Consider the following 24463-nt stretch of genomic DNA (forward strand, 5'->3'; position numbering starts at 1 on the left):
ACCAGTCTTCTGTCTGTCGCCTGCTCGCTGTGACGATAAGTCCTGTCAGCAGCTTCTCAAAGTCGCTGACCTTCACCTCGCGACGGCACCCACTGTGACCGGACCCTACCGCGTCGGCACCGTCACAGCCGCGCCGGGACAGTCGGCCGGCACCTCCGTCCGTCGTGACCGACGAGCGTCGACTGCGGCGCGGTCCGACGGCGGTCGAGACGTCGGCGGCGAAGGCTCCGTGCGTGAGGCGTCACCGCCGACAGACGGCGGGGGATGCTCGTCTGCGGAGACAGAGAACTCGTCACCCGGGACTGTATGTAGAGGACAGAGGACGTGCGTCACACACCCAGTTAGCAGCCTGATTCGTCGTGGCGCCTCTTTATTCGCTTGCGTTTCAAGCATGAAGCGGGTAGGAGCTGCGCGGTGCGCACTTTCCGTCCTTAGCCGGTAGACTGTGCCGTTTAACCTGCGTGCGCTGCGGTACAGTCTACCAAGCCAGGTACTCGTCCAGTCTGCCGTGCAGTGGCTTTGACGAGCCGCGCCGGCGAGAAAGCCAAGCGCTGAACGGACCAACAACTGTGGGAAGCGTCTACTGCGTTCTTTTCTCCCCTCTCGTGGCTCCTGCTGCCCCTGTCACCTCTCCGTCCCCGCTGATCAGCAGGCAGGGCACGCGCAGCTCGTCTGCGGCTGGCCACCGGTCGTGGCTCCGCGCCGCCTCTCGCCGGCCTCTGCCGCCGCGAGTGCCGCTCCTAATGGTCTGTTGATTCACAATGAAGCCACGCTGTCAGCAGCCGGCGGCCGCGGGCTAATATGGGCGCCTCGCCCGGCGGAGGGCTGCAGCCGGCGGCGGCGGGGACGGGCACGGCGGCCGGCGCACCGCCCGGCCGTACGGGTCCGGTCCGACACCGCTCAGAGCCGTACCGCGGCTGATTGGTGCCCGGCTGAGTCAACACGCCAGCCGGCCATTCCCTGCTGATGGACCAGAGGCGTGACGACGAGCACCTGACCCGGTTACAGGACCAAGGCCGGGGCGGCGGAGGCACGACTCGGTCTGTCATTGTGACCTAGAACGCCAGATTAGCTGCAAAGCAGTAGTTTGGCGTTTTGAACGCCGACTAGAACCCGTTCCTCTGTCATAAACGCTGGTTTAAAAAAGGCATGCATTTTTGTCACATTTTACTATGCAAGGCAACAAGGCAAGACAATCCTGATATTTTATAGAACATTACGACCTATTTCGTCTCAAAAGCTGCTGCTCTCAAACTTTCAAGGATTGTGCTCAATCCTTTTCACTGTCCCTTGCTCCACTGCTGCACACACCGCCACTGGCCGGGTGAAGCTATCAGCTAGTGTCGCAGGGGCGGGCGACATTCATCTCACCAGAGATCTGCGGCGGGTCGGGAAATTGGCCTCCGTTGTCCGGGCTGCCGTCGGCGGCTGTTTTGACTGGCCTCCGGCTGTTATTGCGGCCAACTGACGCCAGGGGCAGCTCCAGGAGCTCGGAAAAGGAGGACGCTATTTCGGTAGTAGAATTCCTTTATTATTTTCACTCGCTCACAGCGTCAGTGCCTTGCTGATTGTTCCGTTCGGACTCTTAGTCCTTCAGCTCACTGGGTGGGTAGACTATCCTGCCGCGCCTGGCTGTCCGGCGGCACAGCCTACCTAGCCAGGTGTTTTCTCCGCCGCGCCCGCGCCCGGCTCCTGGCCGCGCTGGTGTAGGCAGGTCGGGCGACCTCCGTGTGCCGGCGAGCTGCCCGGCCACGTAATCCCCTCCAGAGCAGCGTCGTTCGGCGCTGTCGGCGCGGCACGCGCTATAATTAATCACGTCCGGCTGTCGTATTTCTCACGCCGCTCTTCGTTTCGCCGTACTTCTTTCGCGAGAAATTTCATGACGACGTTTCGGCCGCTTTGAGGCGTTCATGAAAAATTACTGCGGAAACTGTGCCATGCTGGTGATGATGAGCGGGCGACCTTTGGGAACATTTCCGGGGCGCAATGGAGACTCTGCGTCGCATCGCAGATGTGTCGCATCTTATTGATGATCCTTGGCAGGTTATCCCTAGGTTAAACTATTTAGCAGGTAACTTGGCAACTTTCACCTTTTTATCTGGGTTCTGTGGTTATTTGTTGGCGTCGCACTGAGTGAGTCGTTTTAAATTAATCGGTAACTCTCATTGAAGTCATGACAGACACTTGCTGAAAATAGTTTAGTTTGGGTGTATGCGAAGCGTATTTCACAAGGTGTGGGTTATCTCCAGCAAGTCCTGAATCTTTCTACGCTTTGCAGAAACCCTTATCCGCCGGTTCTTTGTTAATGCTCAAATCGCCAGAAGCATTCAGACATCGCATTTATGGGTTTTGCATCCCACACGTTTGCACGGTTGGCCTTTCCATTCGTTGCGTGGCCGAGCTATGAGTAGCGCACTATACTCGGCCTCCCAGCAGTGGACGTATCGGTGGCGGGTCGCGCGGACCGTGCATCATTCTAATGGGACAACTGGAAGTGTGGCGGCGTCCCGCGCCCAGGAGTTATTGCTGCCGGCGCCGCCGAGGAAGCGCCGCTCCCAGAGACAATGCTGTACATAATGCGGCCTGATCGGCGGCAGGAAGAGAGATGGGTGCGGCTCGGCGCGCGCCGGGCCACGCCGAGACACGATAAAAGACCGATCAGGAACGGTGGTATATCACGGCGGGCCCGGGCGCAGCAGGTCCGGTCTACGGACGAAGAAAGTCCTGACAATCTGAGGTGGCGTGTGTTTGTGTGGGATGAGGTAGGAAGCAATGAATGAAAATGAAGTATGCATGCATTGGACAAGAATGTCTTAAATCCATGTACTAAAAAAAACTGTTTGTAGCGGAGTATGCACTGTGTGAGTGTCGGTTTTGTCTGCTCCAGGACGGTCGCAGCCGGAGCAGCAGCAGCAGCAGCAGCAGCCGGAGCAGACGGCTGGTGGAGAGGACGAACAGCAGCAGCACGATGTGCCAGGTAACGGACGGCCCAGCGGTTCTGGGCCGATATTTCTGATATTTCCTATCTCGTCTGACCGGCCTGGCTGAGCGTAATTACATTGATAGAGCTGTGGCACTGATTATGAGGAAGTCGTGAGAGATGCTGGGGATACTTATAATGATGAAACAAGTTGTTTGAAGTTTTAATTGCTTTCTTATCTAGTTTTTCCTCTCAGCTGCTCTTCTCTGTTCTTTAGTGGGATAAAATGACTGGATAGGAATTCACTAACCATATATAATCCCCTTCTGATGGCGCATTTCACTCACCTTCATGGCTAAATTGGCTGCACAGCCCAGTTCATTTGTCATTGACAGAAACCATTTTCTGGCGAACTTCAATTTTCTTCCCAGGCGGTGCATGAAAACTCACCATGTTTCATCTGATGCCGTCCCCACCTCGTGCAGCCCATCTATCTATGGATCCCGACGGGCAGCGACCACTCGGCGTTCCTATGGCGCCGTTCCTATGGTGCCCCAGCCCCCTCCCCGTTAGCCACGTTCGCCGGTCGTGCGCTGCTGATGGGTAGCGACGCTGGCCCGATGGATGGGCGGCGCTCGTACGGACGCCGCGCCCGGGGCCGCGCTCTCACAGATTCCGGCCGGGCGGCGGCCATCAATACGAGGGTCCGGTGGTCGGACGGAATTGGAGGTCGGTGGTAACCGGGAGTAGCCGGGTCACCGCCGGCCCTGCCGCCCCTTGGGACCAGACGCTGACGGAAAGGTGGCCCGTGATCTGAGCCTCAAATTCATAGTCGCTGAGCGACTGCTGAGTCTGCTTCACGCTATCCCCCCCCCCCCCCCCTCCCCGCTTCTGTTACGGGCTACAGCCGTCCCGGCCGCTCCTAATGTCCGGGTGTAGTCTGGCATTGTCTGAGCCAGGCTCACATACTATTTTTGGTCACTAACGATGATAATCTCAGGTTCTCATTTCGGGCGTTCAGGTTTTAATTTCATATCTCTTAAAGAAGCCTGGCGCTTACAAAGGGCGAGGAACGTCTCTCATCTCTCAAGTCTGGTTCCAACTACCTGAGTATCACCGGAAGTTGGCTGTGATGTGCGACCCCCGGCCGTTGCGCGCCTTTCGATCCTGGCAGCGCCGCGGCCCAGCTCACGTCGACCTGAGTTGGATGGACGCGGAAAGTTGGCAAATTGAGCGATTTATCTGCGTAGTGCCAGAGTCGTGTGAATGGTTATAATGGCCGAACGGCCTTGCACCGGACCGGGCCGGGCCGTGCTGTTCTGGACCGCGCCGAGCCGGGCTGTAGCTGACTGGTGGATGCTGCTAGTGACTGCAGCGCTTGATGTCGTGCGTAGCTAAATTCGGAATAATTTTGCCGTAGTTCTTGTTGTAGATTTGCTCGTTATCACGGTGGCTGAGAACATGTAGCCAGAATCGGGCTCCCGTCGTTGGTTGGGAACACCATCATCGAGAGCTGCCGATTGGTGCCAGTAATAAAATAATATATCGTCGGCGTTGTCCATTACAAGACTGTCACAATCAATCCATTGCTAGACGACGGTTCATTACACCGCGCGTAATGAGTAATGACATTGCCTCCTGTTATTTTTTGTGGCAAAGGGTTGTTACGTTGTTTTTTACGGATAACCGTTAGTAATATCTTCAGGCAAACATTGATCAACGACTCAACTTTATATCATTTGTAATGCACAGTGCACACTCCTGTCTGTATTTGAGTAGGTACGTCAAGTTTAACTTGACGTACTGAACATCTTGCGTTCGGGCAGTGATCGAAACGTAATTTTGGACCAAAGGAAAGGAGGGCACGCGAATTCGGAAACATTAAATAGGGGATTGTCATTGATGTGCAGCTTTAGGTATGAAGGTTGTTGGTGGTAGTATTTTGCAGCAGTCTATGTTCTTTTTCTTTCAGATGATGAAGACGAGGAGGATGAAGAAGAAGAGGTGATGCAAGAAGGCCGCGAACAAGAGTTCGAGTTCAAGGAGTTTATTCAGAGGTATGTGTTGGATTTCACTGTTTCATCACCTGACATGTTCCTTTCCTTGTTTCACACACTTCACTTTCACTTGTTTCATTCAGCTGTTTCACTTTATTTTTTTTCTGTACGCATTATTCATGAGTCTATAGCTACAATTACCCATCTTGTCCATGCATGTATTCCTGTTGTGTTTATTAATATGGGGCCCATTGCCGCTCATGCGGGTCTTGGCTCGTTCGCTGCGAGTAGTCCCGGGTACTCATTATTCATTAGCTGACTGGGGTCCACGGCAGGTGTGCACTATCGCACGACTCCTGATACGGTGTTCACGAGAATACACGGTGCTTTACATATAAACTAATTGAGTCATCGTTACAGCTCCCAGCTGCTAGTATATGTACCTACACTCCCAGTCCTGATGACAGCTGACCTTTCTTAGTTCGTTAGGAATGTCAATGCAAATGTCGCATACTTTCTGCTTAACAATATAATGTGCAAGGATGCGAAGCGTGCTAGGACGAGGAGAATTATTTTGGCTTCAGCAGTTAATGCTTACCATAGTGACTGTCAAGCCACTGAAAGTCTCAACATCTGTTCAATATGGCGCGACACTGTCGGACGGTGATTTAGTTGAGCCGCGTTCTTTCCTCGATTGGTGAAGACGGCACAAGCTGTTCAAACGAACGAACCGATACCGTCTCCGGGAAATTATCCGCAACTGCTCAAGCATTTTTCGCGCTTCCTAGTGTCCGATGGATGAATTGCATGACCTGGCATATCGGGGTGGTGGGAAGGATTGGTTTTTCGTAAGAGTTTCACATGAGATAGGCATCTTTGATATTTGACTTTTGAGTTTGTAACGAGTCACATGTTTTGTTTCTTTGCCCATGTTTCTTTCTCAGGTATATTTCTATTACCCATCTCCGTAGTTCTGAACCCAGAATCCAGTCCGTTTTGGATCATGTGCAGGGGAGCTGAAGTGTGGCAAGTGTCCAGACAAGACTCCCGGCTCCCGATCGGTGCGTTATTTCCTCCGTCCGTCCGTGGTAGCGCCCACTGCGAGTCCGCTAGGCGCCCTATTACATCCGGGGCCGATGCGTCACGTTCAGCAGCACGATCGCTCAGCGGCAGCTGGTGCTGTCGGCAGTGCCGCCCCTGCCGCCGGCCGGCGCCACAGGTGCTGACCGAGACTAACCGGGCCGGGCAGAGCGGCGGGGGGAGGGGCAGAGCGGTCCCACAGGGCGGCGGGAGGGGCAGAGTGATCCCACAGGGCGGCGGGAGTGACAGAGCGGTCCTATAGAACGGCGGGAGGGGGCTGAGCGGTCCCTCAGGGGGCAGTCTGAGCCGACCGAGAGCCCCCGGGACGGTACCGTACTACCGACAGACCCAGAGCATATACCTGTGCCGCCCATTATTGGGTGGGGCTTGTATCAGTTCCCGCGCTAGTGACGGGCGTTAGGGTGAAGTCGTATAAGAGTACGCACTTAGTGGATTTCTTGCTCTCATTTGTTTAATATTTGAAAGAAAGAAATCGCAAACATAGAATATTAAAGTTCATTGAATTCACCATCAACCCATGAGGCAACGATTCTTCAGCGTAAATGGAAGTGGTCTAAAACTGACGTTTTCTGAACCGCTTCTGTTGCGTACTCTTACCACATGGGGTGTGTAAGAGTACGCACACCATGCGGGTGGAGTACTCAAGCATATGAACACACACCTATGCAGCTTTTACTGTCAAAATACTTAACATCAAACTCATAAGACATTTAATTTAATTCTAGTAGCCAAAAAGAAAAACATAAAATAAGTCTTGCAAATATATAGGTCAAGAAATAATCAAGTCATGTGGTTCTAAAAAATGTACAATAAAAAGTGAGAATAACTCGTATTTAGAAGAATTTCGGGTACGTATCTGCCTCACAGTGCTCCATTGATGATATACCTGCAAGCAAACGTCATTGAGCGATACATTAATAATTTTATATTTCTGTATATTCGATATAATGTATAATTCTGCATACTCTTACCCTCATGAACAGTGCGTACTCTTACCCCACATGCAATTCGCGCACAAAACAACCCGAAACATTGTGCAAAACTTGACAAACAGAATATTGCACTGCACAGTATTTCCCCAGAAAACCTCACAAGTTTTCCACAATAATTACGAAAATGTACCTTATCTCAACTGCCAAGTATCAAAATTATTGTACCATACCATAATAATATCATAACGCTCCAAAATAATATTCATCGCCTTAAACTCAACAGCGTTGCCGCAAAACGGCCACGTTTCGTTGGTGACAAACACGCACTGGCGGCTTCATGTCACTTCATGAACTCGACCAACCCGCGTTGCTAGGCAACCGAAACAGCTGATGCGTACTCTTATCGCCCGCGTACTCTTACCTGCCCTTACCCTATGCGTTCTCGGAGGAGCGTGCGATTGGCTTATGATGGAGGGAATTATGCATAAAGGAATAGTGTTATAAATGTTGCAGTGCATTTGCTTCGCTGATTTGTAGACAATCATTGCATTGAGTTGCATCCACCTCTCCGGAATATCTGAGCTAAATGTTTGAAACTAAACCTTCCTAATGTTTCTTTTTCATTTCTTACTCTTAACACTGCACTCAGTCCGGTCTGAGTTTAATCGCGAGCCCCGATGAATCTTCCTGATGGTTGAAATGCCGAACTGCCCATAACTGATTTAAATTTACATTTCCCCAATGGCTGAAGTTATCCGCCGTTCCGGCTGGCCTCTCTCCGTCCTCCCATTTGTTCGTGACCTTTGACCTGTGACATTCTGGCGGCCCCTGGGCGCGGAATCACTGTGTGCGGCTGGACGCAGACTCGCCGTGGCCCGTTCTCGAGATGGCCCTTCATCGCCGCCGGCCATTGTGTGCTCGTCTGTGGACGGCCGCGGCGCTATTTGTGTGACGGCACGGCCGGGCCGCCGAGTTCATAGTGGCTCCGCCGCCCCCGCCCCGCCCCGCGCCCGCCGGCCCACTACCTTAGACCCGCCCGCCGGGCCCGACTGTCCAGTTTGCGCGGCCTGGTATTGGGGCGCCGGGCGGAATGCGGAATCCGCGGCGGTGTTGGCACTGGCAGCCGGCCGGCACGCGCCGTCCATGCTGATGACGTGGTGGGCGGGCGGGCGGGGGGGGGGGGGGTGTCGAGGTGGCCGGCAAGGGCGAGGTCAGATACAGGCCGGGCGGGGTGGCTGGGTTGAGATTGGACGGGGGTGGATTAGATTTGATGTGCAGTTGCACTTCTGTTTTGTTGGATATGATTTGAAGAGTTAAAGATGTTTCTTCATTGCGTGACATTGCGACGCGTGTTACACAGCGTAATGCTCGCTAACATTGGTTTGTGGTTTGAGGTGGCTGAAGTAAACCTGCTCTTTATTTTGTTTACATTGTTTCTTGGCAAGTCGTAAGTTGTATTCTTTTCTGATAATACGGTGTTTGTGGACCTAGAATGTCTAATACGCTCGTTTATGAGTCTCAGCCTGAGGTCGCTAGTACGTTTGTGGGTTGGCATTTCAACTAACGTCCGTTTGTGTTCTAATGAGGCCGCTCCGTGTCAGTGCTTTTGTGATGTTCACAGCTGCCTAACGGTCACGGCTGATAACCTGGCCGCTGTCCCATTTCAAAGGCGCCGCCACTGCGGGCCGTTTTCCGCTGCAGCTGCCGGCAGCGGGGCCGCTATTCGGCGTCTGTTTTCATTTCGAGGTAATCCGTCCTGGAAATACAATTACGTCTGACAGTATCTGGGTGCGCCTCCGGGAAACTGTGGTGACGGCCGCGCCGCGGTCCCTGCGTGGTGAAAACGGTCTGTAATCCGGCGGTCAATGGAACGGAGGATAGTGAGGCTGCTGGGCCGTCGGGGGGGGGGGGGGGGTGGGGGGGGGGTGGGGGGTCCGGGTGTGGAACTCCTGATGATTTTGTTGTTTTACTATGGTAATGCCGCCACAGTGCCTTAATGACCTTCGCGGAAAGCCCTCCTATTTTTATCTTTTGGTGAAAGTGTCTTGTTTCACCAGCTCTTCAACACTGGCTCCCTTTCTGCTCTCCTCTCCCTCCTAACGCTCTCCCTCTCCCGACTGGCGCCACCGCTAGTAACTCAGGTACGGCCGCTGCCAGGACCCTGCCGGGGTGATTTGTGACCTGGAGCTCTGTTCAACCGATTGACTTCTGATTGGGTACCGTACTCGCGATCCGTATGGAATTTAGCGGCGGGGATAACTGGTCGATATGCTGTGGATAAATGCAGGATACTTTTTGTCGTGAGTAGATATCTTCCAAAGCATATAATATTTAATATCCGAGCTCCATTGAGATGAGCCAAGTGATGCTGGTTGGTAAGCTGTTGGTGCAGTATTGAGTCTAGCTGGAGCCGTATCATACATTATCCGATTGCAGCGCGTATGTCGGGCCTCTTCCCCGGTGAGGTCACTGACCGGCACCGGTACGCTGCCGCCCGGAGCTGACCAGATCACCCCGTATCGGGCTTCCGGTGCGATGAAGTGGTGCCGCATATCACACTGCATAATCCCGTGCCCGTCCTGAGCACGCATTCATCGGCTGTCATTTGTCATCGTTCGATGTCGATTACGTGTGATCGATGGCCGCCGGCCTATTCATTTCCTTCCCGTTCAATAGGACTTTATTCGGGGCCATATTTTCTGGGAAAGTGTTCAGATCGAATGCCACCCGCTCGCTCAGAGGAGTCGGCGGTCGGAGCTCGCTGGGGATTCCGCACTTCTGGGCAACGCACGGGATGGTTTGCTTGGGTGTTCTGTTTGGTAGGGTTTCTCTACCGAACGCAGGCGCGGGTCCACCTCGGTGGTGCTTTGCAGCTGCATCTTTCGTGTGCAGCTTGATTTCAAGATAAGACCGCAAATGGCTTCACGATGATCTGCGTTTATAAAACTGATAGCCATCTCTTGAAATCTGGCTTCAGCTTGTTGCCACTGATCGCTTTCAGTTTCAGAACTTTTGCAGTGTGTGAATTTAATGAAGGCTAGTCGTCTGAGTGCTCATCTCGTTCAAGTTGCATGAATCGCAGGCTCCAGAGAATGTCCAAGACGCGGTCATTCCTTTTACGTGGAAGTGTCACAGCAGTAGCCCTGCAGGTTTGGCCGTCCTTGTCCCGTCCTTCCGTCCAGCTTTTACCACTCTTGTCGAGCGTCCAATACACTTCACCTATCTTCTGGAGCCTCGAGATGGGTTGTCATTCGTATTCCATGTTCGTATTTGGGCTATAAGACACAGGTAGGCAGCAGTGGGCACTGGGCGGGTATTATTGTTGTATGACAGTCTCGCCACAATGGCCACCGTTTACGGCAGTTTGTAGGTGAAATAACATGTTTGGATCAGACTGGCGCACCGGGACGCTCTCAATCTTTGGAAACGGAAGTCGTTTTCCACAAACATCGACTATTGGGCTTTACGGCCCGGCGTTTTCAATTGCCTTGTTTTGATTTGGAATGACATGTTTGAAGATTTGCGATGGGTTGCATATTGCACTTTTATGGCTATCATTCTTCTTATTGAAGTCATTTCCTGAAAGGAAGTCGCTGGAAATCGTTATCGTTCTCATTTGAAGAGGGATTTTCCGTTCTTCCGTTGAAACTGTAAATGCTGATCGGTCAGCCTCTGAATCTTGATGTGTCGAATGATGGGTATTTATCTTCATATCATTGTTTCTTGAAAGTTCTATTTGTTACATCACCTGCTTACAGGTAGACGCAAAACGCTCATATACATGACATGTTTTTTATGGGACATGTGGGATATAATTTGCATACAGCCTTTAACGATATCCCACTGTTCGAAGACTAGGTATATCCCGGCACCGCTTGTTTCCACCTATGTGGACCGATCTTCGCACGCTGCGCTGACAGATCGTCTGTGACCTGACCGGACATCCTCCTCTGTCCGATGTCGCTGTTTTGCGTGCCCACGGCCCCTCGGGGAGACGTCCGATCGTTCTGTTCAGTCCTCGGCCGCCGTTTCTTGGCCGCCTACCGGCCATATTTTTATCACGCGCCCACCCAAAGAGAAAAAGCGCCGCGGACGGGGGCGGCGGCGGGCGGGCTGAACCGGACATAAATTCACCGTCCTGGGAGCCTAATCTGGCCGGGTTCTGCTGCCTTTGAGCGCGCTGTGAACCGGGAGAAATCGAACGCGCCGGTCGGACAGGGCCGGCAGGCGCGGCCACCGCGACGCAGGGAGGGACGGTGTAGGCCGGCAGACAGCGGCGGAGCCGGGAGGGACGGTGTGTTCCGACAGACAGCGGCGGAGCCGGGAGGGACGGTGTGTTCCGACAGACAGCGGCGGAGCCGGGAGGGACGGGGTGGGCCGGCAGTCAGCGGCGGAGCAGGGAGGGACGGGGTGGGCCGGCAGTCAGCGGCGGAGCCGGGTACCCCAGGGAACCGCCACGCTGTCGGCCTGCCGTTTCCAGGCTGTTCCCGACTGTAAGCTGGGCCTGGTTTATTCACCGGGACGGGCGGTGGCTGCCGCCCAGGAGGCTGTTATTAAACGGGCCGGCCGGCCATCATGGGCCTGCCCCACGAGCGTATGCGAAAATATAAGACGCTGGTCTTCCGGTCATAGGCGTTCACTGTAAGTACAAGTTGCAGGGTTGGTATAGCGTGGTCTCCAATGTAGTTTTTAAGATAATGCAGCTATTGGCGTTAAGCTACAAGCCAATACTGTTTTCACTTCCACATGTCTCAATATAATTGCACGGGTGCCCGCGCCGGCTTTTTTATTCCTGCGTTTTCTTCTGCAGCCCGGCATCATCAGCGGTACCGCTGATTTCTGAGGTGGCGCTGTTCAGGCGGACGGTCGTTTCTGGAATTGAGACGACCACTTCGGGCTATTGTCACGTGTCGGGCGCGCTGATCAGTGTCCCGGTCGTCCCGCGGTGTCTGATTTCTGTCGCTGCCGCCGCCGCCCGGCCATCAGCTGATTGTGGCCGTGTGGAGGAGGCTGACTGCCGTCTCGGGCCGACGGACGGTGCTCCGACGGACGGGGCCGGGATCCCACCAACTTTGCATGCATGCTCTGGGAGTTGGCGGCTGCGGCCCCAAGTTTGGCCACCACGTGCGACGTGCCCAAAGCCCGGCTGAAACTCGCTCGGTAGGGCCGTTCTAATTATGATTTTGTGTCCGCAGGCCGTCTCAGAGGGCTTTCTAACAACGGGAAATCAATGTCACGGCTTTATTTATCCGCGACGGGAGCCAGGCATGAATAATAAAACACCACTGGCAGACCGGCCGCGCCGCTTTCATCTTGGGAATGAATATGAAGTGCGCTGGAGGGCGCGGCACTTGCTCTGATGTCTTCTTCTCTCGCTTCACAGGATATTCTGATAGCCGGACTTCTCTCGCCGCGATGAAAAATGAGTCCTCCCTTAGTTTTAGCGGGCGGCTGCCTGGGCCTGATGGGTTTCCTTCGCGAACGGCTTGACGTAAAACAAATGTGTGGGCAGTGATTGCATTCCCTAATGATAAATGCGACCTTACGAATATTATTTTCGTGTTTTATCATAAACCACTTCCAAGAACAAACCAGAAGCAAGTGTGACCTCTCCGCAGCTCACCCTATGCTAGGTCGTTTAGCCTCAGTTAGAGTAGTTTCTGTTACCTACAGAAGTCGTCCAGTGTCTACAGTCGTAGTAAAGTGTCTGTGAGAATCAACAAAACCTGGAGCTCATGTAAACAATGTTTTGTGACTGCATACTTCATGACCCCTCTGTCACCCACATTTTTCCTGTTGCAATTTGCGCTCCTAAGCATGCGCCGCTGGTCGATGTTCCGCGTGCTGGCTGACGACGATCTCCCGTTTCAGGTTCATGTCTCCGAAGATTCTGGAGCCGTACTGCTGGCTGCTGCGTCATTTCGACACGAACACGCCGGCTGCCAACCACTGCGTGCTGAGGATGCTGCACAGGGTGGCCTGGGACCACAAGATGCCCGCCATGCTCTTCCAGGTGAGCTCAGAGGGAGGAAACCGGGGCTAGGGGGTGAATGACGAATTAGTTACCTATCGTTGGCAAACTCGATCGACGCGATGGATAAACTCAACAATCTGCGAATCAGTGACTGGAGGAACAATCATTACCGCTCGCCCACACGCAAACCACGAGCTCGGCGAGGCAGTGCTCGGTCTCTCGTCCGCTCCCCATTGTCCAACATTATTTTCTGCGTCACGCCGTCATTAGTGTAATCTGCATTCATCAGCGGCGGAGCGGGCGGCGTCAGTGGCATTGGGGCGGTATCGGACACCGCCCAATACCGGGCCCATTGGCGGCCGGCCGGATAGTGTTATCGGGCGGCTGGAGACGCAGACGGGCCGCCGACACACATACCCGACGCAGCGAGACACGGGTGGAGGAGAGTTGGGCAGACAGACGGATAGACGGACATAGGGCTGAGAAAAGGCGTGCAGCAGATATAGGTGAGCAGTAATCGCCACGCACATCGTATGTGGATCGCTCTTAAATGTAAATACAATACAATGCGAGGAGAGGTCAGGTAGGGACCCTTCAGTGCTTTGGGATGGACTGTGTCCCTGAGGCCTGACACCTCAGGGACGGGCTGTGTCACTCAGCTCTGACGCGCGGTCAGCAGAGAGTGGGCCCTCGTAAGCCGGTCATTAGGCCGAAGTTCGCGAGTGATGGACAGCTGGGTCACGAGTGGCTCCAAGTTTCACTGAACCAACAGACGCCTGTCCGTCAAAGGTGAGCCGCCAGACGCGAAATCGGCGAATTTTCCGCCGCACCGCACCGGAAATTGCAAGTTAAAAGACGAATGACCGCCTCAGGCACCTCGCGGTGGCCCGTGACTGTCATTTGGCGTGCAATCAATTGGCGCTGGAGCTGCAACTTTGCCCGGAATCGGCCGGCCTTGCATGTCGGAGCGCCGTTTAATTCGGTAGAGCAGCTGGGGTGTCTGGAGTTCGCGGACGGTCTCGTATCGAGACTGTGGATGACTGTATACTGTGCGTGGGAGGGAGTGTAGGCGACTGCAGCTAGAAAACAACTCGCCACTACTAGATGATGCCTACTTATTTTACGGCTGTTGGGTATCTTGTTTAGCCCTGTCCTGCTGTTGGAGTCGTCACCCACATGAGTCGTCACAGCCACTACGTCCCCCCCCCCTCTCTCCACGGTCCACCCGTACGTCGGCCACTCCCAGAGTCACCTCTGCTTCCATGTAATTAATCATCACGTGGTGCTTCCGTTGCAGATCAGCCTATTCAGGACGTTCCAGCGGCTGATGGACGATCCGCGTCACTACAAGAACCCGGCCTTCAAGGTGAGGATGCGCTCCGTCCAGCTCCCGGGGGCCGGGTAAGGAGACTAGTGGAGCCTCCGGTATACAGCCTGCTAATTAGGAGCGCAGGGGAGGGGCGCTGTTGAGCTCGAGGACTGGGATCGGGGGTGAGGGGGAGTGGGATGGGAGAATGTCACGGCAGTGAGTTTGAGCGGGACGGACAACAGAAGTAACAGCGGTGTCATAACTGTGTCACAAAAAAAAAATGGAGAGACCGAGTTATATAAGAACAGTGAATGGGATAAGCTCCTAATGGATACGTGTAACTGAAGGGATGCTTTTTCGGGGGAACTGAAGAGACATTGCCACTGAGTCGGCGTCGGGACAACCGGCTCGACATGACCCCTAGGCATCAGGGAACGTGAAGGGCCGATTGTGATAACATACAGGGTGCTTGACTCAAGGGCTCACCGGAAGGACGCATTTAGCCAGCTCAGGATGTCAGCGGGACAGTTAACACCCTGTCCTAATTACCCCAATTGTTTGTAAAACACACTCCTCCCCACGCAGCCTCGCACACACCGCAGCTGTGTGTGCTGCGCCGGGGCGGCTAATTCGGAGTCGGTTCACGGTGTCCAATGGGCGCCCGGGGAGCGGTTAGCGTGCCGCCTCTCCCTCGGGACGCGGCTAATGTGATGTGATTGTAAAAGTTGGCCACCGCGGCCTCTCCGACTCCAATAGCCCGCCGCACCGGCTGTCCGGCCAAAACTCGAATGGAAACAAACGGACGATCAAAGTTGCGGAATCGGTTTACCGGTGGCAGCTAGCCGAGTCGGTCCAGGGTCGTTTTGTGGCTGGAGTGGGCGACTGGGTTGTACGCAAATGAATGACATGGAAGGATGTATCATGGTTATCAAATAGCAGCGATGTTGTGAGATATCTTGTTGGCGATTGGTTACGAAGCAATACACGGCGGCTCTGGCAGTGGACGAAGCAATACAAGGCGGCTCTGGCAGATGGGGTCTGTATTTTTTGCCTCGCGTTAAAAAGATTCCGGCGACTGAGCGATTTCCTTTGACCTCTGACTTTTTGGCGTAAATTATCGCTGTTGTCTTCCATTGGACGTGTTTTAAACAAATGATAAAAAAATACTTAATTATAGGCCACAGGTGCTCTTACCAAGCTTCCTCGACTCTACTAATTGAACTTCCTATGAGGTCAATCCAACTTCGTCAGTTTCTCATGAGACCCAGAGGCCGATCGCGGATGAGTTCAGGAGCTAAAACTCATTAAATAAAAAAGACGTGCCATTGTATCACTTTGAACAGTTCATTATATCGTATTGAATAGCTTATTACCTTTGCAGAATAAGCTATTCTAACAACACATGGCTTGTTCAAACGGAATGCTGAAGAGCTAAGGAACGCCATTAGTTCGTGGCTGGAAAATCGACTGCGACTCAGTCGAAGAGTCGATTAAAATATATCAACTGGAGGGACATGTGTCTTTAAATTGTGTGTGGTGCTCATTGTGGTATTACGCTGTTGTATGTTGTGCCTCCGCGAAACCGCGCCTCCTGAGCAGTTTCCAGGTTGTATTGATTGTTATGACACGCCGTTGGACCAAAGTGTTTGGCCGATTTTTTTTACAATATATGGGCTACCTCAATAGCGATTTACAGTTTACACATTCCATGCCTACCTGTCATCGCAGATTGCATGCTCGAAACAGTTTCCTACATTTTACGTTAACATTTCTTCCTCAGGACATTGTCAAATTGGCCAAGTATGTGCTGTCCAAGTTCTTCCAGATGGCTGCCACCAACAAGATGATCTTCATGGAGATGCTGTTCTGGAAGACCCCTCGGGAGGCATATGAGCTGGAGCATGGATACGACTCCTACAAAGAGACGTGAGTGTGCCACTGAGGCGGAAGCCGGTTGTCCTACACCTAGTCCCGGGCTGCTTCCGCTCACTCTCCTCTCGTCCTTGTGTCGTTCCCAGCTAAATCGATCATCCTCGCCGCCGTCGGGAGTGTCTGTTTATCCGGGCCGAAAATCGTAAGGCGATTACTCGAGTGGCGCCGTGCGGGGTTCGATTGGATCGGACCCGGGAAATCGGTCCCATCCGTGATTGGAATGACGTGCGGTCGGAATGGGCGCTCAAGGAGCAGGCGCGATGGGAATAGACGCGTGTGAGTGGCTGAGAAATCAGGTCGAGTTGATGAGCATCAGTGCACAATATGCGATGATGACATTACGCTCATGGTCTGAACACGGTCTCACGGGGGCGGGCTGACCTGTGTGGATGACCGTCAGGTGGTCTGTTATGTTCTCCTGCGCAGTTTTCGGTAACTACGTCTGTCGAAATTCGGTCAGTCGTATGCCCAATGTTCGGTACACGTTCGCCAGTGCGTGTCGGTGGGCGATGTTTTCCTGCTGGGTCGGGTGTTATTTCTCTGCCGCGCGGATGGTATTATTGTGTGTGGTCAGCGCCGCCCTCGGCAGCGGGGAGGGCTGCCCGCGCCGCTGTGCCGTGCGCCGATCGGACCCAATATTGACTCCTCCGCTGACACAGAGGCACACATCGGCACCAAATATCGGCTCCCCGCGCCTCTGACCTCTCCTTTCCCTCTGCGCTCATCGCGATTCCTTTATTGCTATGCAGTTCTTCCTGTCTTTCTAATTTCATATCTGTTTGGCTCAAATTGGTGTGATCGTGAACTCCTGTGTCCTATGAAACCGCACGTCCAATAGTAGCTCCGCGACCTCATTAAATGCAGCAAGTTATGGCTGATGGGATTTAGCTACGGTCCTGTTGGTGCTTTGTGGCGCAAAGTCGGCAAAAAGTTACTGATGTGTTCATCTACATGCATCACATTAACTATTCACCAGCATTCATTTGCATCATTGTCTGGTGTGATATGAAAGCCATCAACAGATGTGTCTGCTGGGCTACTTTGATCTTGAGACGGAAAATCAAGGCAATCTGGCTGGTCTGATTTGTTCAATTGTGTTCCGTATTGCTTTCATGTCGGTTCCGAGAAGTGAAATGGATGTAACGTGAATGCTGTCACCGACCCTATTGCCGCAGTGAGCATAACCTGACGGTATTTATAACTCATTACCGCCCTGGTGACTTCTGCTGATGGCCTTCTCCGTACCCAGGTCCAAGGCGACCAAGCTGGCCTGGTCTGAAGAGGAGGAGATGGAACTGCAGCGAGTCTATGAGGACCTGAAGGAAATGGATCCCGACCCGGGTACGTGCGCAATGCAAAGTTAAGACGCTACTTACACAACCAAACGTAACTTACAAAACTAGGCAACATTATTGATTCAACAAATCATGCTGGTCTGTTTTCTTCATGTTACACGTCCTTTGCATTCCAAATCGTACTTTGGTTACGCCTGACGTCTCTTCAGTGAGTAGGGGAGAGTGGGGTAATTTGGCCGCTTTTTTTAGAAAACGATATAACTTGAAATTGACGACACATTTCTGCATTTTCTCAACGCTGGCAGGTGTCGCATTCATTTTACTTTACTGGACAGTGAACTTGAAATGATAGAGTAATTACTTATATTGAAATTGTGACGTATTACAAAGGTCTGCAAGGCGGCCAAATTGCCCCACTAGCAGGGTTATTTGGCCGGGGGTGTGGGACAATTTGGCCGGTGTTAGTTTGCGGTCGGGATTTTCTGTTATATTGCGAGTCAGCTTCAGATTTAGCAATGACGTGTGTCCTATGACGCATTTGCCGCATTTTGGAGGTTGGCTCAGGGGTCACAGGGATCAAAATAGCCAAATTAGCGGCTCTAGATGCGATCACAGTTTTTTACGAATAACTTTTGAAGTAATCAAGCTAGGCCAAAACTTCGAGTACCATCGTAATTATCTCGTCAGTCCACATCGAAAGATATATGTGTTGACCTTGAGAAGTCAAGGTCAAAGGTTGACCTCAGGTCACGTTGCATCAAGTCGCTTGACCTCAAGGTCACGTGATTTCAAGGTCATCATGTATATCATTCGATGCGCCTTGGCGAGCTGAACAGAATGAGACCAGTTGTGCGGCTGTACCATTTTTATGTAAGGATTAATTAGCAAAAATCGTTTGGTAACCTTTGATGACGTCACATGCTCTTACAGTTGACCAATCGGAAGTAAGGCATCAAAGTAATCAAAGTTGGTCATGAATCATGTCATTTATGGTACAATTGACCATGAAAACTCGGCCGTCCCAGCATAGTGACCATAAGCGCACCGGCCAAGTTGCCCCGCTAGTCCCGGCCAAATTACCCCATATTGCCATTCTGAAAATTTTTGTCTATAAAGTCATCACGGCTTTACGGAATTAGATAAAATTGCTCTTGGAACCGCTGAACACCCCCAAGAATGGCGCTATAATGTCTGAATTCGTTTTTAGCCCAAATACTACATGTTATACAACTTTGTAAACAGAAGTAAAAGTTACCATTTTCTAATGAAATTAACGTTTTGTTAATTTTGAATAAAACTACGAGGGGCAAAGTTTTGACATTTGTCCTCCAGTTATTTCTACCCATGACAAATGAATAGAGACTAGAGTTATTTCACTCACTTTTATTAGACACCGTACAGGTGGGGGCGGCCAATTTACACCACCGGCCAAATTACCCCACTCTCCCCTATGCCTAACTGACCTGCCCTCCACGCAGAGCGGGACCTGGTGGACCGTATCCTGGACGCGCTCATTTGCCGCGAGCGCAGCCGCCGGATGGTCATCAAGAAGCTGAAGCAGATGGGTCTGGTGACCGACACGCGGCAGCTGTCGGGCGCCGGCCGCGGCCGCGGCGTCAGGAGGCCATCGCCGCAGTGGTCCGAACAGGAAACTGCCAACCTCGTGGAGCTCTGGCACAAAAACAAGGACGGCGTCGGTGAGTCCGGTCGGAGGGATCGGCCGGCTAGATATAGATATCAACTGAGAAAAATGCATGGGATCATGTAGGTATGTTCAATTTGCCTTGTGCCGTTCACACGCTAGTCTAACGTGTTAACTTGTAAGTGGATCTTTGTGCATGGTTTTCCAAATACTGCCGTCGCTATTATTGACGCCTGTCGCTGACCGCCGGCCCACCGCTCGCAGTGCCGGTGAATCTGATCTGGGACCAGCTGACTGTGAGGCGGCCCAAGTACATGATCAAGGAGAAACTGAAGGAACTGGGACTGATGAAGTCGCGGCGGCGGAGGCGCACGAACCCGGACACCGGCGGCGCGGACGGTACGGACCGGGTGGGGCGAGCTACGGTTGGGTGATGTTGGAGGATAGGTGTAATTGCTGAGCTGATTGCCCAACAAAGTGATAGTAGGTAGCTGTAAGGAGTTAACCCTATTAGTGGCAGGCTCCTGGCAACCCCTATTAGTGGCAGGGGGGGCTGTTTACGACCCCCCCCCCCCCCTTGATATCTCGAGATCTAACGGGCCGATTTTCAAAATTCAAACGGCATTCGATTTCGCTCAACGTGATCTACATTTCTAAAAAAATAAAAATTAAAAAATGTCAATAGGGGGGGTAGAGGGGGGGTAGAGGGGGGTAAAAACGGGGAAATTGCAGATACATTTTAGACTGTTTATCACGGCCAGGTTTCTGAACCAATCTTAACGCAACTTTTGCCGATCGATAGAGAATGAACCAGGAATTCACATGGATCCTAAAAATATGCATTTTCAAAAATCATAGGCGGATACAGATCATTGAGATTGGGGGTACACAAAAAGTATAGTAAATAAGGTTTTGGTTGGTACTGTTTCTAAAAAGGGTGGTAATGGTCTTGTTATGTTACAATTTTCTTATGAGAGAACGACTACAATTGTATTGGTCATGCATAGGCGGTGTCAGGGCACCTATGTTGGGAGGTAAAACATAACCCCCCTTTTTGGACGCCTGGATCCGCCTATTATAGCAAAAACGTGTCAAAAGAGGATGCACAATAACTGTATATGTTATCATAATTGATACCTTTCATTCACTGTTCGTAAAACTGGTGCAGCATCGTGATCTTCGCCCAAATGACTCGCTTCACGAATAGGACCCCCCAATTCCCGGTGCTCTGGAGCCGCCCCTGGTAAAGTTATGAACTTGAAATTTTCAGGGAATGTGCCCAATTTAGTTTTAGGAAAAGTCAGAAAATTTCAGCATCGTAGCTTCAGCGGTTTCGGAGATATTCCCGAAAAACCTGAGGGGTGGATGAAAACAACTGCCACTAATAGGGTTAAACGCCCGGGGTTATTGTACACCATCTTCTGTCGATCCTGGCTGGTTTGCAACGTCGTCTGAATCCTCTCGTGTGTGTGTCTTCATTTCGACTGTTGGCTGTTGCTGTTTGTTTCGCTGAGTTGCCTACTTTGCTTCTTACAACATGCGGTTCATCCAGTTCTCATCGAGCCATTTGTCTCCAAACATCCACCATGACCAAGTCTGAATTTTTTTTACCGTCGCCGCTGTTCCAGCTGGCCGTGCGGACGATGACGACCTGCTGGACACGGCCTCCTCATCATCTGACGAGGAGGACTCGGGCCGCCCGAGTGGCCGCTCTGGCGGGGGCGGCGGCGGGGGCGGCCCGTCGCGGCGCCCGTCGGCCCCCCGCCGCCGCCGGCCGGCCGAGCGGAGACCCGCCGTACGCCAGGTGTCGGCCGGACAGGTGGCCGCCGCCGTCCGCGACTACAGACAGTTCGGTGAGCGCCCGACTGTGGCACGGGATAAGTTCTGGCCAGGTTTGACTGACGAGCTAAATTGGATTGACGAATGGCTGAACGTAGCGAAAGTGTGAAATTCGATGATAGAATTATGGAAAGCTCTTCTCCTGTGTGATTCACTCAATGTTCGCGTGAAGCTTGTGACTTGATGTGTGAATTCAATCTTTACTCTCTCAAATACCCGTTGACCGTATATACTCGTGCGTTGTTTGTCTGCAGCCGGCGAGGAGACGGCCGCCGAGGTGCTCTCCTGGCTGCAGGAGGCGCTCCAGGATCTGGAGGAACCGCGTCGCGAGGACCCCGAGGAGGCGGTGCCGCTGGTCCCCCTCTCCGAGCCCAGTGCCATCGCGCTGGAGTCGGAGACCGGACAGCAGCTGGTGTCGCTGCTGGGCGCCCAGAAACCCGCCGAGGGGGTACGTTAGGGGCACAGAAACCCACCAACGGGGCATGTTTGGAGCTCAACAGTCCGAGCGGGGCGACTTAATGAACTTAACCTGGCGGTGTGTTGACGGTCTTCTTGTAGATATGCTATAATATTTACCGCATTTTTTAGTTTATTTATTCCGGTAAGTTTTCCCTCTATTCCCACGCCACATTCCAGTTTTTATTTGCTCTTGACGATCGCACTGACCGGTTCCGTCTTCCCGTTCAGGAGATGTTCTGGCGGTGGCCGTCGGAGGCGGGCACTGACTTCCTGCTGAGGAACGCCGCTGTTCTGTCCGACTGTCTGGCAGGGAACGGGCCGGCACCGGACGGTACGTGCTACCCAGCTCAGTGGCAGTACGCGTACTGTGGTCCCATCGCGCCGCCCTTGGTAGTCTGTGGGCGGCGGCGGGACCGGACCGGGTCCCAGCGTACCGGCCGGCCGGCCCACTGCCCGCTCACCCGGCGCTACCCCCTGAAAAGGCGTCAATCTATCTGCGGAGCCGGCGGGCGTCACCCGGCCCGCCGTAATGGTGAAAATATTCAGCCCGCCGCCCGATACGCGGGCACAATCACACCGCTCTCCGAGGCGGCATACAAAGCTCGTCGGCGACACAAGGGCGTTCCAGTTAGGCGGGCCGGGTCTATCCGTTACCCGGGGCGGACCGGATCAAAGCATAGGCTCACCGGGAATGGCGAGCGCCGACCGACGAGAGTGGGCGCCGGCTAAAATATCACCCGATAAAGCGGCAGCTATGTTTGCAGATCAAATGAGATCGCGCCTGCTGCTGAGTTAGTGCGCTGTACGTACAAATGCGACACGCCAGCAGGTGGCTTAGCTTTACGATGTTCATATACGTACTAGCAGAGCGTTTAGTTTCATAGTGTTGATGTATTCACCCGTTCGTTATAATCTAACCTTGACGTGACTCAACTCTGACACCGTTCTTTCAGACGAGGTCGGTGGCTCGGGTAAGGAGAACGTGGCACCGGAGGAGGACGGTGACCGGCCGTCCTCGGAGGACGAGGGGCCGCCGAGGACGGCCTCCAACAAGAGGATCCGCCTGGTGTCGTCTGATGAGGACAGCGGGGACGAGCCCGGCTCCGCTCCGCGGTGAGTCACGTGCTCTGTTCAGAGTAGAGCTCTGGTGCGAAACTGATTATGAACGTCATCCAACACTTGGGTTTGTCTCTCGGGTTATTTATTTTATCTCTGTTCCTTAAATAGCCATGTGTCGCTGTGTGCCACCGAGTCCAGTTTCACGCACCCACCCGACTGCCGATGTGGTGTTGTTCTGCCTCACGGCTGCGGCCCTGTTTGGTCTAATATGCTCTCTCCCGGCTAGCCTCCCAATGTTTCCTCGACTAACCGACTGCCGGCGTGCTGTCATCTCCACTCCCGGGCTCCCGCCGTGACCGGACTGAAACCGGCGGCGGCGGGACTAGCAGAAGCTCGGCCGGTTCCACAGTGCTGGGCTGTTATTTGTTGGGGAGTAAACGGTTTCACCCCCTAATTCGATACAGCGAACTTGTCGCTGCCCGCTGGATCATAATATTCTAGGCACGCTTGCGTTGTGAAATTGGACTGTGGATGTACTCGACCTGTTGTTAGCTCAGGCTTGTCTTACATCCGTACGAATGGTATGTTGTAACTTGCTGACCTGTTGAGTGTTTCGAGTGGTCAATGATGCGCTGACCAGGGGGTAGTGTGGTAATAACCCGTCACCCCCTGTCCGCAGCTCTGCGGGCGGTTCGTCCGGCCGTGCCTCGCCGTCCGCCGGCGGCTCTGTCTCACAGCGGCGGCGCCTGGTGGCCTCAGACTCCGAGGACGAGCCGCCCCCGACTGGGGCTGACGGAACTCCGAGCACGCAGAGGAGCCGGGTCGGCCGGCTGGCGTCCGACTCAGAGGACGACGGGCCGTCTCAGTCCACTGCGGCTAGGTCTCCGTCTCAGTCCGCCTCGGGGAGGACACCATCCACCCAGCGCAGCCGCGTCTCTCGAGTCGCATCCGATTCGGAGGACGACGCTCCATCCCAGGCCACGTCGGCTTCAGGCAAGTCAGCATCCCAGGCCACGTCGGCGTCAGGCAAGTCTGCTTCTCAGGCCACATCGAGGAGCACCCGGCGCAGTCCTTCCACGCAGCGGAGCCGCTCCTCGCGCTCGTCCTCCTCTTCCTCCGACTCTGACGCTGAGTCGTCCCAGGCCACCTCCCGACAGAGTTCGTCTCGGGCGGCGTCCAGTCGGGCGACTTCACCCTCGACGCAGCGGAGTCGCGCCTCTCGAGTCGCCTCACACTCTGAGGATGAGGTGAAGACTGCCGGCTCCGCTGGCGGCAGCGGGGAGCGTGGAGACGCTGAGGGGACCCAACAGAAGAGGATGCTGTCCTCGGACGAGGAGGGATCCGACGTCGAGTCTAACAAACGGGCGAGTGGTGCGAAGAAGGCGCGTAGGGTGATTGACAGCGACAGCGACTGAACGGGGCGTGTCCCATAGACATGGGTGAATGCGTGCCACCTGAACACGGAGGGATAGTGCGCGCCTTTCGCTATCCCTCCGCTGTGGATGGACCATGCTCGACCAAGAGGAGCGTTCGCAGTGATCCGTTTGAGATGTGTGGCTCGGCGCCGCCGTGATCACCCGGAGATGGCCGCCCGACGGGGGGGGGGGGGACGCGGCGGTCAGAACCAATCAGCGCAGGATCAGCCGGTCCGCGGCCGGCCACCTGAGCACCGGAACCGTAACGGAAGCCGGTCAGCGACTGCGTAGTGGATACTGGCCGTATTGCGCGTCTAAATGGCCTTATGCGCCCGATAGGAGGTAAGTTTGGAATTTGGAGGGGCCATTTCAGCGTGGTGTTTGGTATGCTACGGATTTTACATGGATGTAATTGCCTTATAATAAAGCAGAGAATGTGCAAACAATGCTGAGTTCGTCATTTCATTTGACGGATGGCTGGGATGTATGCACGATCAAGGGCGAGCGGCGGTTGAATTGCAGGCTATGACTTCTTGTCAACGCCAGATTTCCGCCTTCTACCACTAAACGGAGGCCCGTACATATAGTG

The 24463-nt window shown here is 53.6% G+C and overlaps 1 protein-coding gene across 1 annotated transcript; it reads left to right on the plus strand.

Annotated features, from left to right (window-relative positions):
* Window positions 1–2605: 2605 nt before the first annotated feature.
* Window positions 2606–24321, plus strand: LOC122391225 (protein timeless homolog). The gene is made up of 14 exons (XM_043384926.1): window positions 2606–2609; window positions 2888–2977; window positions 4893–4977; window positions 12822–12963; window positions 14222–14290; window positions 16014–16159; window positions 17415–17506; window positions 18939–19157; window positions 19367–19501; window positions 20731–20955; window positions 21196–21389; window positions 21629–21731; window positions 22354–22513; window positions 23139–24321. The coding sequence occupies exons 1-14, from the start codon at window positions 2606–2608 to the stop codon at window positions 23872–23874; spliced, it is 2400 nt and encodes a 799-aa protein (XP_043240861.1). The 3' UTR covers window positions 23875–24321.
* Window positions 24322–24463: the final 142 nt, after the last annotated feature.

Source organism: Amphibalanus amphitrite, unplaced genomic scaffold (assembly GCF_019059575.1).
Source record: "Amphibalanus amphitrite isolate SeventyFive unplaced genomic scaffold, NRLGWU_Aamphi_draft 000021F_arrow, whole genome shotgun sequence".
Lineage (NCBI taxonomy): Eukaryota > Metazoa > Arthropoda > Thecostraca > Balanomorpha > Balanidae > Amphibalanus > Amphibalanus amphitrite.